This window comes from Carettochelys insculpta, chromosome 1 (genome assembly GCF_033958435.1).
Source record: "Carettochelys insculpta isolate YL-2023 chromosome 1, ASM3395843v1, whole genome shotgun sequence".
Lineage (NCBI taxonomy): Eukaryota > Metazoa > Chordata > Testudines > Carettochelyidae > Carettochelys > Carettochelys insculpta.
The window spans coordinates 285284502-285302761 of record NC_134137.1 but is presented as its reverse complement, the minus strand read 5'-3'; the positions used below and the strand labels follow the sequence as shown (position 1 = coordinate 285302761).

The following is an 18260-nucleotide window of genomic DNA, read 5'->3' as shown; positions in this document are numbered from 1 at the left end:
GTTGTATACCCAAGGCTTGGCATAAGGCTTTGGTCACGTCCCCTATGAAGTGAGGCCCTTGGTCTGAGTCGATGCAATCAGGCAAGCCATATCTGGAGAAAACTTGTTCTAATAGCACTTGAGCTGTTGTTAATGCCATACAGTTTTTGGTGGGGTAGGCTTCCACCCATTTTGTGAAGGCATCTATAACTACAAGACAATATTTATGGCTTCTATTGGTGTTGGGAAGGGGACCAATATAGTTTATCTGGAGGCGACTCCAAGGTCCTCCAATAGGCTGGTGCCTCATATGGCCTTTGGTGACCTTCATATCCACATTGTTTTCAATACATGCAATACAGTTGGTAATATGCTTCTCGACGTCTTTATGAATACTGGACCACCAAGCAACCTACAATAACCGTTGTAGAGTCTTTTCAATGCCAAAATGACCTTGTTGGTGCGCCAGTCCAATCAATTCTCACTGTACACAGGTAGGAAATACCAAGACAGTTGTATCATCCTGTATTTCCTTCTTAATTGCCATCACTAAACCATGCTTATTCAGGAATATGTTGTATTCCCTGTGTTCCCATTTTTGAACTAACTTCGATTTCTAAATCTTTTCCTTGAAGTCCTTTGATGCCGTGCATCCAGGAGAAATCCTCCGATTTGTGCTCTGCCTTTGACACCTTTTCATCAGAATGTGTCCAAAGGCTCTCTTCTCCAAGGAGGGCTGCCTCTTTGGCTAGGAGGTCCACTTGATTATTAAGATGGGAAACTTTAGCAAAGTCCTTCCTATGAGCCCTAACTTTCAAGAGGTGAGTTTCTCCTGACCTTTTCTCCTGTATCAGGTATTTGGCATGAGACACAGGACAACCATCAGCCGATCTCATACCCCTTTGCATCCATAAGGACATCCATTCAATCAGAGCCTGGATAACCCTGCTGAAGTCAGAACAAATACACAGGTAGGTTTCCAATGTCTCACTATTCAGCACTGTCAATACTGCCACTGCTTCAGCAGCTTGTGCTGAGAAAGGCTGGACTGGACCCCTCAACAACTGTTGTGATTTGGGCTGACGTGCAGCATAACCACCATGGGGACCACCTTCTCAGTGGAAACAACTTCCATCAGTCACCCAGATTCTCCCGCCTTTCTTCACTGCATCCTGGTAGCTGGTCTCAAGGACAAATGGAAATGCGGGCATGTCAGTTTCTAAACTGGGGAGAGGGCATTCATGTTCCTCACCTTCTGTCAATAGGGCATATGGGATGATTGCTAGTTTAGGTGTTTTCTCAATATCCATATTACGATTTACTAAACTCAGAGTTCAATTAGCCAGTCTAGGGCTTGATATTTGCCCTTCATTTATATGCCCTTATAGAATGTAGTATAAGGGGGTATGGGTTGTTTTAAGAATCACTGGGGACAATGCCAAGCAAATATTCCCAGTGGTTTATTGCCCAGATTAAAGCCAGGATCTCTTGCTCACATACGTTATTTTGTGTCTGCACTTCACTAATGACCTTGGATCCATGTGCAATAGGATGCAAGCCAATCCCTTGATCCTGCATCAGCACTAATGCCTTGGTTATTTTTAGCTAGCCTTAGATGGAAAGGATGGTTAGGTCGTGGATAAGCGAGGGCTGGTGCTTTCACAAGACCCTGTTTGAGACTGTTGAATGCAGTCTGTCGTTCAGGACCCCATTGCCACTCTTGATTCTTTTTTAGCAATTCATGCAGGGCTTAGCCATTTCTGTGTACCCTTCGATGAATTCTCATGAGAAACTTGTAAGTCCTAAGGAGGATCTCAGTCCTGAGATGTCCTGAGGCATGGGTAGCTTGCAAATCAAATTGACCCTCTGAGCATCTGGCCGTTTGCCTTCCCTTCCGATGGTCATTCCCAGGCAAGTAACTTCCGGGCGAACCAGTTGTGCCTTCGCATGGTTAACTAAGAACCCAGTATCTTTAATCACCTTCAGGACTTCATCCAACATAATCAAATTTTCTTGTCTAGTATTGGTGGCTATAGGTACATCATCAACATAACTCAGGACAAATTTTCTGTTGCTCAGGGTGGTCCACACACTGGATACATAAAGGTGACATATTGACAGTGCATTGTGTATGCCCTGTGGAATGTGTGCGAAGGTAAATTGTTGATCTCTAAACGTGCAGATGGATGGAGTGGTATAGAGAAAAATGCATTACTTAAATCTAACATAGAAAACCATCTTGCTCCAGATGAAATAGATACCATCATCTCATTAAACTTCGCCACTTCGGGGGCCAACCTTGCTGTCACTCGACTGAGCTCCCTATAATCCACCGTCAGCTTCCAGGTTTTGCCATCTGATTTTACCCCTGGTCAAATGGGGGAAATGCAGGGGCTCTCAATTGGTATGAATACCCCTTGCTGAACCGATGCTTCAATAGTACTGCAGATCCCCCTTCAGCAGCTGCAGGATACCTATATTGTCGTTGTGGCTTGGGGTCAGGTCCTTTAACCTTTACTTCTGCTGCTATCTTTCCACACTGCAGCTTGTTCTTAGCGAATGCCTCTCAATGTTTTGCAGTGATTATGGTTATGTCCTCCTCCCAAATTGGCATCTCGATGTCTTCTGGTGCCTTTACAGCAGCTACTCTATGTGATGCTGGTATCACCTCATGCCTTGGACTATGTGGGTCCTGAATTAACCTTTGATTGGTCAGGTCAATGGTAAGGTTACAACCAGTAATAATGTTGATTCCTATTATACCTAAACCTCCCAGTGCTTGTAATCCAAAAGGAGCCTTTGCAGAAATCGTGTGTATCCTGTATTTCATGAGCTTAGTGAAGGGGACTGTACATTCACCTCCACTAAAGCCTTCTAGAGCTCTGGTCTGTTGCAAAGGAAATTTCCTTGCTGCTGGTTCAGCATCCAGGCACCATAGTGAGACACTAGCACCTGTGTCTACTAGCATCTCCTGGCTTAATCGTCCAAACTCCTGCTCTAAGACCACATTGGTAATAGGTCTGCCCCAACTGTCGATGGATAATGGTGCCACAGCTGGAGTCCGAGGAGGAATCTGGCCCCTCCTGTGCCTGTTGCTTACCCTTCTCATGCTGTGCAAGTCTTTGCAGGAGCTCTTCTGTGGGCAGTCAATCAATATCTGTTTCTCGTAATGGAGAAGCTTCTTCCAAATAAGTCTCTGGAAAGATTTCAACTCATCTTTATTAAAGACATCTGCATGGCTGTTTCTGTCTCTCTGGGGAAACTTGGAGCTCCTTTTTGGGGATTCCTTTCCTGTTGGGGTTCGAGAGTTGATAACTGCCACCTTTTTCTACACTGGGAAAGCATCCCATTGGACTTCATAAGCATCTCGGATCTTAATTTCTAGTTCCAGTAAAGAAATGGTTCGATGATCCACCTGTTCTAATGCTATCTTCATGGTTGATGTTAAACCTTGCAGGACGGAGTCTCTGAATTCTGGAGTGTCACACGTTGGAGCCCCAGCTACTTGGCATAGCAGCTTTTTCCTGGCCAGATACTTTTCTGGTCACTCTGAAGGATTTTGGTGCTCATAATAACAACTACCTATAAAGTTCTGGTGGGGGCTGTAAAATCTCAATATCCCTTCTAACAGTTTCAGCGAAGATTCAGTGTCAGCTATCTAGATGTTAATAGGTAATGCCCCAAACTCTTCATTGGACATGCATTCCCTGGCAATAACAGCCATGTCTTCTCTACCTATGGCAGGCAAGGCATGAACTCTCGCAGCCTAATCCACATCCGCGTCCCAATTTCAGGGGCCCATGGATCTTCCAGCTACGCAGGTCTGCTCAGGAGTGTAGGCTCTGATTTAATGGCATGTTTCTGTGGGTCTCCTTGATCCCTGACCATGACTTATAACCATGGTAGTCACCGGTGCCATAGGCATTGCTTTCCCCTCCCACTCCGGTGGTAAGGGTGGGGCAGAAGGTATCTCACTCTGGCTCTCTCACATTCTAAATTCTTGGCATTCATCTGTTGTTCAAGCCGGGCCACCTCAGCCACCTTAGTTTCACTAAACTTGTGCACCTCCCTGCAAACTATGAACAGACCATAGATCAACGCTCTCTTTTTCTCTTTTTTATTGGGCCTCGGTTTACCTATTACTAAACCCTCCCATTTTTCCATCATGGTGGTGTAAACCTTTCCATGCTTAAGCAACCCCTCTGCCCAGGGATTCTTGCCCTTCCCGAAGAAATTCACACGTGAGGCAAGTGATGCTTTATTGGTTGCTGTTAAACAACCAGACTCTCTGTACGTCCAGGCACTCATCTCCAATGGAATGGTTCCACCCAGATGTGAGACTCACACTCTCTCAGCCAAAGCCCACTTGGCTACGGGTTCCTCGGCACTCAGTGGTAGCTGAGTATAGCCAAATGGACAGTGGTGTGGCTCTTGCAGGATGGGGTTAGTCCTTGAATTCCAGGCTAGGTGTTTTACCTGCCCCACTATAATATGCTACTATCCCATCATGGATCCAGGTTAGCACATGGCCTGAATAGCCTAGTCCGACTGCTTGCTTCCTGACCCAGTGGTCAGAAAGCGCAGGCAAACGGTTTCTAAAACAGACAGCACCCATGCTGCTTGGGCCCACTAGAGGGAGGCCATATCCCTCTGCTGCGCAGCTTTGACGCTGTGAAAACAATACAGGCAGGGGCCTCACCCCTCCTGCACAGAGCCCAAAACAAGGCTTCTCTCCAATTCTGATCACTGTCCCGGAAACACTCTCCGGTGGGAGATCCCGGTTGTCAGTAGCTACCTGCCCTAGCCTCACACTAGGCAGACAACCATAGGTTGTGGGAATCTGCAGCACATTAGCTGCCAGCCCAGTGGCCTACTCACCAGTGAGGCTTCACAGAGGTCCACCAACTGGCAGACTTCCCAGCCCACACCGCTGTTGTCATTCTCTTGCCCTCAGCAGGTACAGCCTTCCCACGCAGCCTTCTGACTGTATGCTAAGAGAGCTGAGAACAAAACCAAAAACCAAATAAAAACCTACACAGCTAGGGAGTCCTGCCGCGGCTGTCAAATCCGTTAGCCTGAGACAGTTAGAACTACAGACTTCTCAGAAGATGGGCTAGTCTGCAAAGCTCTACCCCCTCCATCTCTATCATCAGTTGCTGCGTAGTTACAACAAGGTAGTAGGGTAAAGATAACAAGGTTTTATTTTAACTATATAAATTATATGACTGAAATAGGACTCTCTATAACATAAAGAATACGCTAAATAACGTCTTGGATGTTAGTGTAGTTAAACCCTCAAACGATATTACAGAGAAGAGATGAATCAGACAGTACCATTTTCCAGGCAGAAGGAGAATTCAGGGATTCGCTTTCAGGGATGTTCTGGGCTGGAGACAAGAACCATCAAGCAAGGATATGATCTTCCTCTGTCTTCTTTTTTCTACACTTGACTCGCTGTCCTGCGTGGGGAATGCCTAAAGGAAATGATCTTCCAGGATGTGTGTGAGTGTATATGAAATCTCTTCAACCACAAATAAAATAACATAAACTAAAATGGACCGACCTACAAGGCCTAGTAGTCTTCTGACTGCTGCCCTAGCTATCAGTTGGCCTCTCTCTAGCTCCCTGTCAGACTGGCCTATGAGGCCTAGCAGCGTGCAGCTGTCACCCTAAGGGCTACCAGCTCTGACAGGGGACACTAGAGAGTGCAACAGAAGAACCAACAAAACTGAGGCAAAGACCCTGAAGGGTGGGCTCCGCCCCTTTATATATGCTGTTGTCTCTGGGCAGACTAAGGTCAATTCCCTGCCCTAATTTTCATGCCTTAATTTTCCCACCTTGCTTGGGGGAAGAAGACGAGCTCACATCCACGGCCATCTTTCAAAATGGAAACCATACAGGGAATCCATTTTGAAAGCAGAACACAAAATGGAGTCGATTTAAAGAAATCACACACAAGCTATAACGCTCCAGCCTAACTCTAACACTCTCACAGACAACTTGCCATTCCCAGTGGAGAAACTGCTTTCCTGCACAGACACACAGGCACCCTTCCTCAGCCCAGACCTGGAAAACTTTTCACAGGCCTGTCCCGGCCACTAGTAGACAATGGGTTGGAATCATTCCTTCCCTCCCTGAACTGTGGCAGGCCATTCATTTCAGAGTTCCAAGTAGTCCAGGGCTCTCTGCCCCCGTCTTGGCTCACCCCTGCAGGAGTTTCCTTAGCTCTCAGCTCTGCCATTGCACATTCATGCTGCTGATCTCTTTCTCTCAGCTGTTCTGATGCTTTAATCTCAATTCAGTTTCCAGGCGCTGCCACTTCACATAGGAGTTGCTGAGCTGCAGACTCACAGGCTGCTGCCAGATGCAGCCCATGATTCCCGGAAGAATCCCTTCAGCGTGTCAGCCTCCTCATGGGTGTAGCCAGACAATGTCTTCCCCATTACAGACCAGTTTTGCCTCCCCTCTAAGGTGCCTCAGAGCACACAGGGCACCAAATAGCAACAAACAGCACAGTCTTTGATGCCTTCCTAAGGGGGCCCAGATGTGCTGGCTCATCGTGACCCTGAGGAACTGAAAACACAGATAAGAGGGCTAGCAGGCTAACCGTTAACAAAAGGACCTTGAAAACTGCCTCCGACTGCTACTGATAAGTGATGCACCCACACAGCCATCCCAGGAGAGAAATCCCTGCCCAAGTAAAAGAATGTCCTGTACTCCTAAATTACTTATCTATTTCTCTTACAAGTGCAAATAAAGCAGAAACCGCCCTTGTAAGAACTGGCGTCACAAAGACAGACCAGTACGATCTGGCACCACAGATAAGAAAGAGAATACGTGACCCAAGGGGTATAAATATGGGCCCAGCAGCATACTAACTCTGAGTGCGTTTTCACCAACTACCTGCTGGTTGGGTCAGGTGATTGCCTCCCGAGGTCCGCAACTGGGGACGCCCAACCTCGTATTCGGTCTTTCCACGGAATTGAGCAACCAATCCTGGCTTGGGTACGCTGGTATCGAGAGACGCAAGGAGGGTAAGAAGCACCCACATTAAGGTCTCCTTTCTCTAGTGCACATATTTGAGAATTAGAGCTCTGTAAGTTGATATTGTTTGTCCGTAACATAACCTGGTAACACCTGTACTCTGCTAGCATATAAGAAGTAGACAATAGCCTTTTGTAATCACACACTTGAAATTGTAGCTTAATAAACCTGTAACTAGTTAAGCATTTGAACCTGACTGTTGCTTCTCTTTGTTACTGTGACACAGCCGGCACAATCAAAAGAACCTTATAGCTGTTTGGCTATACTAGCCTGGCCATTGGTGAGAGTGCTGAGAGCCTAGTGTAGAGTCGTGCTGCCTCCACGGGCAGACTCCTGGGGTGCCCGTCGGTCAATCCTGGCTGCCTGCTGTGAAGGGACAGTTCATCCTAGCAGTTAAAGTCTCGGGTGTGGAAAGGCTCTTAGTACTACCATTGGGGCACCTGTCAGTCAATCTTGGCTGCCCGCTGCGAAGGAGCTTCCCGCTTTAGCAGTTAAAGACTCGGGTGTTTAGGACCCTGGAGCATCCATCAGCCTTGCCCAGGCTGCCCACTGTGAAGGAGCTTCCCGCTCTAGCAGTTAAAGATTCGGATGGTAACAAGGGCATAGTTGGTACCTCACCGCACATTACCTGGCCACTGGCTAACAATGAGTCACATGTTCCCAGAGGTTAGGCCACAGGTCCCTCTGCCTTCTGGGACCGATTCCAACAGACTCCCAGGAGTAACCCCTCCTCGGGTGTGACACCTCCTCTCGAGGACAAGGACCACACTCTCTCGGGTTCAGCAGTATGCCCTTCTGCCTCTGGGAACTGCACCTTACTGCCCTTCAGCATGCTGGGTCTCACTGGTCCCCGTTCTTCCTCCTGAGCCCCAGTCACTCACTGACAGATGTTCCTTCCCCAGGGTGCAGTACATACCACCGCTAACACCAGCTGTAATGGGGTTCAGGGGTCCCCAGGCTCTGCACTCCATCTGCAAGCAGGAGTGACTCTCACTCAGCAGGAGAACAGCAGGTTTATTAGCCAACAGGGCACAGCATCATTCAGAGGAGTCAGTACAGCAATACGGTGGGGGAGGGGGAGTTAAACCTGGGGTGGGTTAGGGCTGCAGGAGGAGATGGGAGGGTGGAGTTGAGCTGTGTTTGCAGGGATTGGAGCCTGGCCTGTGGGGATTGGTGCCAGGGCGTGTGGCGGTAGCTGGAGCTGGGGGCTGCAGTGGAAGCTGGAGCCAGGGGCTGTGGAGGTGGCTGAAGCTAGGGAGCATGGCAGAAGCCAGAGCTGGGGTGTGCAGTGGTGGCTTAAGCCAGGCACGTGGCAGAGGCTGGAGCCGGGGCTGCAGCAGAGGCTGGAGCTGGGACTGCAGCAGAAGCTGGAGCCAGGGTGCATGGTGGTAGCTGGAGCTGGGGGCTGCAGTGGAGGCTGGAGCTGGGGTGCAGCGGAGGCTGCAGATGGGTCACAGCAGTGGCTGGAGCCCCCCATCCACCCCTGCCGGTGGCACTCAGGGGAAGAGATTGCTGCTGACAGCTCTGTTTCCCTTTGACAAGGGGATCTCCTCCCTGCCCTGCACCTGGGCATATCTGGAGGGTTTACAGTGAAAAGTATGAATCGGGGTCAGCCATGTAAGAATGGGGTCACTTACTCTGGATTCTTGTACTCTGAGACCTTACTGTGTTTTAAGAATGACCTGATTAGTCATTCTTTTTTATTAGACTGCATATGGTTAAATTCTTTGTCCTTTATTGCTGCATTACAATTAAGAGCTAATGTTTTTCTTCCAAAGAGTCACTAACTAGAGAGAGAAATTAAATGCAGGGCTATGTGTAAATGGTGTGGGAAGGTTAAGAAACCAGTCCTGCATGTATCTGGACAATGTTTCTAAATGGAAGATTCTTGGCTAAAAAGACATAATATTACATAATATGATACTAGCTGTGGTTATTGATAAAATATGTAAGTTAGGATGGAAAGCGATAGTGAAAACGTATTTAAAGAATGAAGTTGGCTGTTTGCGTGAACCTGGTATTGTTTTTGTTAGGGGGAAACCACAGTGGTGGTAGATGTTACCATTCGATGGAAAGACAATTCTGATAATTCTGGAAAGGTCTGCTGGGAAAATGTGGCCTATTACTCCAATTTGGAGGAGGGCATTAAGAAACTAATTGGCACTAGAAATGTCCACATTTTTGGCCTCATAACTGGGGCTCAAGACAAATGGAGCTAAGGTAATGGTGAATTATTAAGGCTCTTTGGAATTGAAAAAGGCAAGAATTTTATGGAAAAGTTAAGTAACCTGATGGTGTACAGTAAACTCTTTCATATCTGGCATTCGGTTATCCAGAGCTCTCAAATAACCAGGGGAGGGAGCAGAGGAGTAAGTGACGAAACTACTTTCCTCTCACTCCCTGAGAGTGAGGGGAAAAGGAAGAAGAGTAAGCAGCATTCCAGATGTGCAGCTGAAACACCCCGCCCTCCCAAAATGGTACCTTTTGCGCTGTTCTGCATATATGGTGCTGTTGAGCCTTGACTGACAGTTTCCCTGCACCCACTCTAGCCTACGTGGAGAACCTCCCTACTGCTTCTTTCCTGGGATGAGTGTTGCAGAGCCCTGAGGTCTCCAGGAAGGCGCTTTTGAGCCTAGTCCACCCAATCACAATGAAATTTAATATTTCTTCTGTTATTTCATTTGGAATTACAGTACATTCACATTAATCTTGAATCCAGTTGATTTACTAAATTGTCTATGTATCACAGGGAAGTCTCTTATTACTTACTTAATATCCTTAAATACTTGGACCAATTGGCCCTAATATATTTGGAAATTACTGAAATTGCATGTCTGTCAAAGTTGCTTTCTGTAGCTGCTATAATCTCTTTTCTAACACTGGTATGTGTGCATCAGTACGTCTTTACATCATTTTTGAGATCACAAGTAGGTGAGTGTGTGACAGTCTACATTATCATGTTCAATACTTTTACAAGCCCATGGCAAACTATTTACAAATAACATCTTATGAGCAATGTTCCTTGAAAGCTGAGGGCTTGGGCAGCTGACCAGAAGAGAGTCAAGTGCCACTCAGCTGAGTAGCAGAGTGCCCATGGCTGGCAGCATGTGTTTCTATTGGTGGTGGACATCCCCACATGCCTTGGTGCACATAATAAAATTTATTCTGCCCACAGATTGAAAAAATTAGAGGAAATATTGCGTGTAAGGTATCATTTGAAAAGTCATAATCTGCTGAACATTATTACCCCACAGAAATTTGTGCAGTAGCACCATATATGATGTTATGATATTCGACTGTATGATTGTTTCTGAAATATATTGTTATTATGGGTAAAGCCCAGAAACCAGTTTTTCATGGACGAAGACACAGTGGCCCCAACCCGATGTTCGAACACTAATGTGTTAGTTGCTTAAGTGGTTTAATGGGGTGGACTTATCACTGCAGTACCTCTTGCTAGTTGTTCTGGGAATTAGCTCAAGTGCTTTCTCAGTACACCATCCCTCGGTGGTGTCTCACTCACCATTATTCCTGCTCTGCTATCTCAACTATTCTGTGGCCCCTGTTGCTCCCCAGACTACAGAGTCCACTTCTGGCCACTGCCCTCTTAGCACAGTCCACTCCACTGTCTCCCACTTTTGTGGGTGGACTGGCATCCTATAGTCCAGTCACTTGCCTCAATGGCAGTCACCAGCCTAGACCCCTGCTCCAGGGGCAAACTGCAGCCAGAGTTTGCCCCTGCCCTTAGCAGCAAATGGAGCGTAGGCGGGAAGGGAACCAGGCTTGCTGTCTACTCAGAGTCCTGACCCAGGCACCCTATAGCCAGCAGCAACTCCTCTGCTACCTCTGTCCATTTCCAACTCCTCTGCTACTCTTTTCCCTATGCCACCACCTGCATGGCTCTAGCACCTTATCTGCCTTTCCTCCAGAGTCTCAGTCTGACAGTGATCAGATTTTGCTACCCTGCCCAGCACTGCTCTATCTAAGGTGCTCTGAGGCCACCAGTCCTTCTTCCTAGCAGGCCCAGGAGACATTGCTCTCTGTTCTGTTGGGCAGCCCTTCATATATGGCTCATGTTGGTTCCAGACGGCTAGTGCAATAAGCCATCTCTTGAATGGCTTAGTGAATGCTTCTTTGATTGGAAGGTTCTGCACAGGCTCCCTCAAACCTGCTTTAACCCCTCTGCTTCCTGGTGAGGAGCAACCATTCCAAGTTGCCATTCTCTGACAGGAGTAAAGTGTGAATAACAAGTTTCTATCACAGTAATGTTTCAAACCTCAGTCTGTAAGAGACTGCTTATCACCTGGAACCCAGCTGGGGTAATTCTCAAAGAAAGGAGGATATAAGAGACTGTGCTACCAATTTACCTCTACTCCTCTCATCTCTTTGCTCAGGTTCTCAATGAATATCTGAAAGATTTTGAACCAAGAGGGGTAGGAGTTCCAGGCTGAAAAGAGGACTCAGCCTTTGAAATTCACTATAGCATATGGTGAGACAAAATCTTTTGCTTTTAAGTTCACTTATGAAATTATGTACTAGCTTACATTTTACTTTTATTTTCTATTGTACTCAATTCTGACTTTTATGCATTATAACTCGTAATAATTTTAAATCCATCTTTCTGTAGTTATTAAACGTATCATACTGTTTTGTCTTATTCAGTGTGTTTGGATTAAAAAAGAGTGGGAAACTATATTTAGGATAACAAGGCTGGTGTGTTATAATATTCCTTTGATGAAACAACAGTACAACACAGAAACACTAACCAAAGAATCTCTGTAACACTGCTGCCAAGTCCACCCACATATTTACTCCAGCCACACTATTGTAGGACTTAACCACAAAAAACTCACCATAAGATGCTCATTCACCTTAATATCTACTAATGTGATATATGTCATGATATGCTAGCAATGCCTCTCTACCATATATGTTGGCCAAACTGGACAGTCTCTATGCAAAAGAATAAATGGGGACATCAAGAATGGTAGCATACAAAAATCGGTTGGTGGACACTTCAATCTCCCTGGACATTCAGCGACATATTTAAAAATCTTTCAGAAACAACAACAACAAAGAAGACTTCAAAGAGAAACTGTACAGCTGTAATTCATTTGCAAATCTGACACTTTAATCTGGGTATGAATAGGGACTGGGCATGACTGGCTCACTACAAAAGCATTTTTCTCTCTTGGTATTCATAGTTCCTCATCAATTATTGGAAATGGGCCACATCTACTCTGACTGAATTGGCCTCCTTAGCACTGGTCCTCTACTGGTAAAGTAACTCCCTTCTTTTCACGTGCTAGTATGCCTACCTCTGTAATTTCCACTCCATGTATCTAATGAGTGGGGTTTTCCCCTGAAAGCATATGCCTAAATAAATCTATTAAGTCTTCAAGGTGCCACAGTACTCCTCATTGTTTTTATGGATACTGACTAACATAGTTAACCCTCTGATGCTTGTCACCATGCTGAAAGCTGTATAAGCAGGCAAGGAGTGATGTTTATATAGCAAAGCAGTGTAAAATGTATCCCAGGCTAGAGTTTGAAGGAACATACCTATGCAATACTTCAGACTGTACCCTGGATGATGTCACATTGTGATGCTAGGCTCTTCAACAGCATGTCTGTGACTAACAAATTTTTCTCTTATTTAGCAGTTGGGTTAAATCACACTAACCTTATCAACAGACATTAACATCTCTGCAATGCTTGATCCAAACCTGTTTCACTGATGAGGGATGCAAGCATTTTATGATCTGTTATACTCATAAATTAATCCCATCCACACAGATGTAAAAGTTTTGTAAAACTTCTCACTTGATCATACACTTGCCAAGCCCTTGTTTTCAGTCTCTCTCTGCATCTGTAAAAGCACGAGAGTAAAACACAACTAGCTTCCATACAGATCTGTCTTGTTGCAATAGTTTACCGCCTACACCACAGAGGAGTTTAAATCCACATTGACCACTCTGGATTTGCTCACATCATAGTATTTGAGTTTGGAGTGGCAGAAATCATTTATTTTGCCTTTTTGATAGCAATGTCTTAACCCCATAGCCAAGATGCATTGGACAGTTCATGCTGTGATTTTGTCACTATAGAAAGGTATTTTTGATATCAACCAAGGTAATTTACCATGTCCAATATGTGTTTCAGTTATGGTACATGGTATGTTGTCAGCGCATTCTATTCTCAAATTCCTTTTACTTTCTCAGGGTTTGGACTGATTTAATCTTTCTGTATTGACTGTCCCAAAAACTCAATTTGTGATAGACGGAAAACATGCTTTTCCTTCTTGAACTTTAGTCTGGACTGGTTAGGCCTATGACTTTGTTGAGGGTTTTATTGTGTTCTTCCACTGAGGATCCATATATTAAAACACAGCCCATGCAAACTACTTCTCCATGTGTTTTTATTAACAGTTCTACCTTCTTTCTTTGGAAACTTTTAATTGCAAACTGGTAATCCCCAAAGGCAAACTTTGAAAGCAAAATCTCCCAACAGGTGTAATAAATGTAGTCAGTTTAGCACTTTCTTTGGCTAAAGGAATTTGCTAAAGTTGGCTTGAGGCATCCAGTTTGGGTGACAAATTTAGCTCCTTTTGTTTTGGAAAGTCACTCACAGTTGGGGAAATAGATTTTTCTCTCATAATTGCTTCATTAAGTTTTTAAGATCCTTGCAGATTTCATATTTTCCACTTTTCTGTACAACTACTGTCATTGGCAGACACCATACTATTGGTCTTTGTAAGTTATTTCTCTGGTCCACCTGCTTCAGAGTACCTTCTGGACTAGCCAGGTCTGTGTCAGATGACTTCAGCTCTGGGATGGGCTGCAGATTAGATGATTGATTCACGGTCATTTTAAAGTCACTAATCTTTCCATCAATATTCAGCTTCACTCTCCAAGAAGCCTCCATGCTGTATGATATGATAGATCCCAGAAGCAAAGGGTTTTGTTTGTAGGCAATATGTGTTAATTCCCTGGCTGCTTTGGCGTAGTAAACAACTGCAAAATGTCCATATCTAGTACAGTGTTGAAGAAGCCATGTTGATCCTAGGGTATTGGAGAGACAATGTGGTGACATATCTTTTTGGACCAATTTCTGTTGCTTGGTGAGAAAAGCTTTTGAGCTTACATAGAGCTCTTCTTCAAGTCTGAAAAACTTAGGCTTTGTCTACACTGGTAATTGAGGGACATAACTTTTGTTGTTCACAGGTGCTTAACCTTTCCCACTCCCAAATGTCAAAACTTTTGCCATTGTAAGTGCAAATTTAAACAGAGTTGTCAACAGGCACAGTCTCTTGTTGAGAACATGCCCCACTCTTTGGGGATAGAAGTACAAGCTGAACCTCTCTCATCTGGCACGATTAGGACCTGACTGGTGCCAGACAAAAGAATATCCTGGACAATGGGAGGCCAAATTCCAGATTACAGAAGTTCAACCTGTATTTTGTCCGCAAAAATGTCAACAAAGAAATAAAAGAGCAAACGGCCGTGCTGCTAAAGATGTGTAGTGTACGCAAAGCTTAAGTGTCACAGCTGAATTCAAGATGGAATAGACTTTTTAGCATAAATAGTTAACACATATTTCAAGAGACCATTTTAGATTGTGCCCCTGCACTTCTCTTATACTGTTTTAATAATACATAAATTAAACATCCATGATTTTAATGCCTAGCATAGCTAAGAATTTAAGCTTCCAGACACATCTTATGAAAGTTTTGTGCAGGCTTCTTCTGAGGATGAGGACAATCTATAAATCATTGACAATCCCCCTTCAATTGCTGTACCCTGTTTTCCTTCCTGTTATTGGGCAAGAGTTAATAGGCCTTTTGGGGGAGGAACTCCTCAGTGGAGTTGTCTGTAAAGATCAATGCACAGTGATGGTGCAGAAGAGTGCATCCATCACATACTATATGCTGATCTGTGATATGATGTCACCACTCAATCATTTGTTCCCAAAGATGAAAATCAGTAGCTTCTTTTGTTCTGATGTTTAATGTAATGGTCTAGCCTGTGTAAGGTTCCTGTTCATATGGTCAAAGGATGGTACCATGTTCTCCCCCGACAAAAGCACCAGAGCACCAAGTTTTCTGCTGCACAATCACGCTGTTGCCAAACGCAGGCACTGGAAAAAACATGAGTCAGGCACCAAACTCTGTTCTCTTCGCTTTCCTGACTGTTCAGCCTTAGCTGAGACCTGGTTTCAAGCTTGTCTCCATGACCTGTATTCCAAATAAAAAACTCACAGTCGCTTGTCCACACCAACTGGGACATGAGCCAAACAATCAAATACTGCGGCGGTAAAATTACGCCCAACTGCTGGGGTTGCTGTGGAGCTAAGCGCCAGCCCCACCGGAAATGATCCGTTCAAACTCCTTCCTCCTCCTGTATCGGAGGGGTGTCCGTGTTAGTCTGGATCTGTAACAGCAACGAAGGGTCCTGTGGCACCTTACAGACTAACAGAAAGACCAACATCTGCTGAAGTGAGTCTGTGCTCACGAACGCTCATGCTCAAAACGTTTCTGTTACTCTACAAGGTGCCACAGGACCCTACGTTGCTGTTCCTCCCCCTGGAGACTCCAGCGGGTCCGCGACCGCACGAGCCGCTGAGTCGGAACCGGAACTGTGAGCAGGGACGGGAGTTCCAGGCGGGCCCTATTCCGTGTCTCATTTACTCCATCCTGCCTCCCCCCCCCGCGGCGTTGCCACGGTAACGGAGGCGTTGGAGAAGCCAGGAGCCCAAGGGCAAGATGGTGAGGGAGGCGCCGGCCGAGGCGGGTCGGAGTTTGGGGGCGCAGGAGAGGGGAGGTCTGAGACTCCCCCTTCCCGCGCTGACCCCGGCTCCTCTCTTCTTTCTGTCCCGTCCAGATGCTCTCCAGGGCCAAGCCGGCCGTGGGGGGCGTCCCGCTGCAGGGCGACAAACGGAAGAAGAAAGGCAAGAAAGTCCCGCAGCTGCAGGATCTGCTGGCCCAGAGGGACTTCACCGGCGCCATCGCCCTGCTGGAAGTAAGCGGGGGGGTTCACCGCGGGTGCCCGGCGCTGGCTAACTTCGCCCGTGCAGCCGGGGTGAGAGTGGGAGGGGCCACAGGTAATCGGGTCCAGCCCCCTCCCCCCCGCCGGTCCCGACCAGTGCAGGATTGGTGCCCAGAGCGCAGCCCCCCGACCTTGCCCAGGCTCTTCTCCCAGTGACTGGGGTGAGGAGACTGTTCCCAGTTCCAGACCTACTGGCGCTCTTCCCAATTCCAGTAGAGCTCCTCCTTTGGAAAAAAGCTCCAGTGATTCCACGGAATTTGGTTTCTCTGGTCTTTCTTACCAACTAGTTATGTTCTCTGCACCAGCCTGAATAAGCGCTTGCTCTCCTTTACCTTTGTAGCTTTCAGCTATTTATAGATGTAGGGAATGTGGCAGAAGGAATGCAGTGCTGCTGAAGGCTGGGAGGAATGAGTCTCCCAGAGGTCATCTGCATAAGAATGCAAAAGGTGTGCATGTGTGATACCTTTTCAGGCAAAGCCTAATGGGTAGCAAGTAAGCCATGAGATCTGGTCTATTGTAAACATGTAGTTGTAAAATCACAATTTAAGCTGACAATGCGAGAGTTGTGAAATTTCACCAATGCTCTGGGTTGTTGTGGGGGACAGGCCAGCTGCCGTAGCCAAACGGTAGGCATCCCGCAGCTTTTCCTTTAGTCGGGAAACATACTGCAAATGTGTCTTATAGCCTTCCCCATCCCCTGACACCCCGAAACACAAGTCTATTGGTAGTTTGGGCTCTTGTCCAAACATTAGCAAATACGGGGTGGTTCCCGTAGCATCATTCTTTGTGGCATTGTAGGCATGCACCAAAAAAGCAACATGTTGACTTCAGGCCGCTTTCTGCTCCGGGCGCAATGTCCCCAGCATATCCAATAAGGTTCGGTTAAACCGTTTTGGCTGAGGGTCCCCTTGCGGGTGGTAAGGGGTTGTCCTGGACTTCTTTATTCCTGCCACTCTTTGCACCTCCTTTAAGAGTTGACTTTCAAAGTCTTGCCCTTGGTTAGAGTGTATCCGAGTTGGGAGTCCAAACACTGAGAAGTACTTTTCCCACAATACCCGTGCCACAGTGGTGGCTCTCTGGTCCCGTGTGGGGTAGGCCTGAGCGTATCGGGTAAAGTGATCAGTTACCACTAAGATGTTTTCAATATTCTTCCTATCCAGCTCCAGAGACAAGAAGTCAATGCATACCAGGTCCAAGGGTTTGCTGGTCGTGATGCTTTGCAGATAGGCTGCTCTAGTGGGCAGAGTTTTGCGTTGAACACATTGAGCACACGTCTTACATTTCCTGCGTACATTCTCAGCCATCCGGGGCCAATAGAACCTATTACGGAGAAGCTTAAGTGTTCTTTCCATACCCAAATGTCCGAAATCATTATGCAGAGCCCTTATGGCCAGAACCCTGTACTCGGTCGGTAGTACCAGTTGTGTTCGTTGATTTTGCAATGGATCTACGGTGACCCGGTGCAGCACGCCTTGTATCAGTCTCAGTTTGTTCCACTTCCTTAGTAGTATTTTACTTCCCGGAGTGGAGGGAACAATGGTTCGAGGGTCTTGCCCCTTTCTTTTTGCGAGTAGGGTGTCACGGATGTCGGCATCTTGCAACTGGGCTTTTTGCCAGTCCGCTGCATTGAGCCTAGGCAATGGCGATTGATTCAACGCAATATAGTTCACAGAGGCCGACGGCACACTCTCGGGTGGTAAACCTAGAGTTTTAGCAATGCAACTCTCAGGGGCCTGGGGCTTGTGATAACTTCCATTGCAAATGGCTCTTACTTCATCTAGAGGAATTTCAGCAATCTCTGGTGGCTGTGGGCGTCGTGACAATGCATCGGCGTCAATGTTGCTTCTGCCCGATCGGTACTGTAGGCTGAACTCGTAGCTGGCCAAGGCACAGGCAGGGCCAAGGCACTCAGCAAGCTGGCTCAACCAGTACCCCTCCCCTCTCTCTCACAATGCTTTAAATCCGGAAGCCCTGTGTAATCAATGTTTTACACAGCTAAGGCAACTGCCCTGTCCCCCACAACAACCCAGAGCATTGGTGAGATTTCACAACTCTCGCATTGTCAGCTTAAATTGTGATTTTACAACTACATGTTTACAATAGACCAAATCTCATGGCTTACTTGCTACCCATTAGGCTTTGCCTGAAAAGGTATCACACATGCACACCTTTTGCATTCTTATGCAGATGACC

The 18260-nt window shown here is 46.4% G+C and overlaps 1 protein-coding gene across 3 annotated transcripts in view; it reads left to right on the top strand.

The window, feature by feature from the left end:
- The first annotated feature begins 15478 nt into the window (after positions 1 to 15478).
- Positions 15479 to 18260, top strand: part of IFT56 (intraflagellar transport 56) — a 106560-nt gene continuing 103778 nt past the window's right edge. Inside the window, exons 1-2 of one of the 3 annotated variants that reach the window (XR_012647716.1) lie at positions 15479 to 15787; positions 15903 to 16040. Coding sequence is in view for 2 of the 3 variants with exons in the window: in XM_075010595.1 (XP_074866696.1) it covers positions 15785 to 15787; positions 15903 to 16040 (141 nt within the window). In the remaining variant the exon portion in view is untranslated. The remainder of the gene's footprint in view (positions 15788 to 15902; positions 16041 to 18260) is intronic. The other 2 variants (XM_075010604.1, XM_075010595.1) reach the window with 2 other exon arrangements.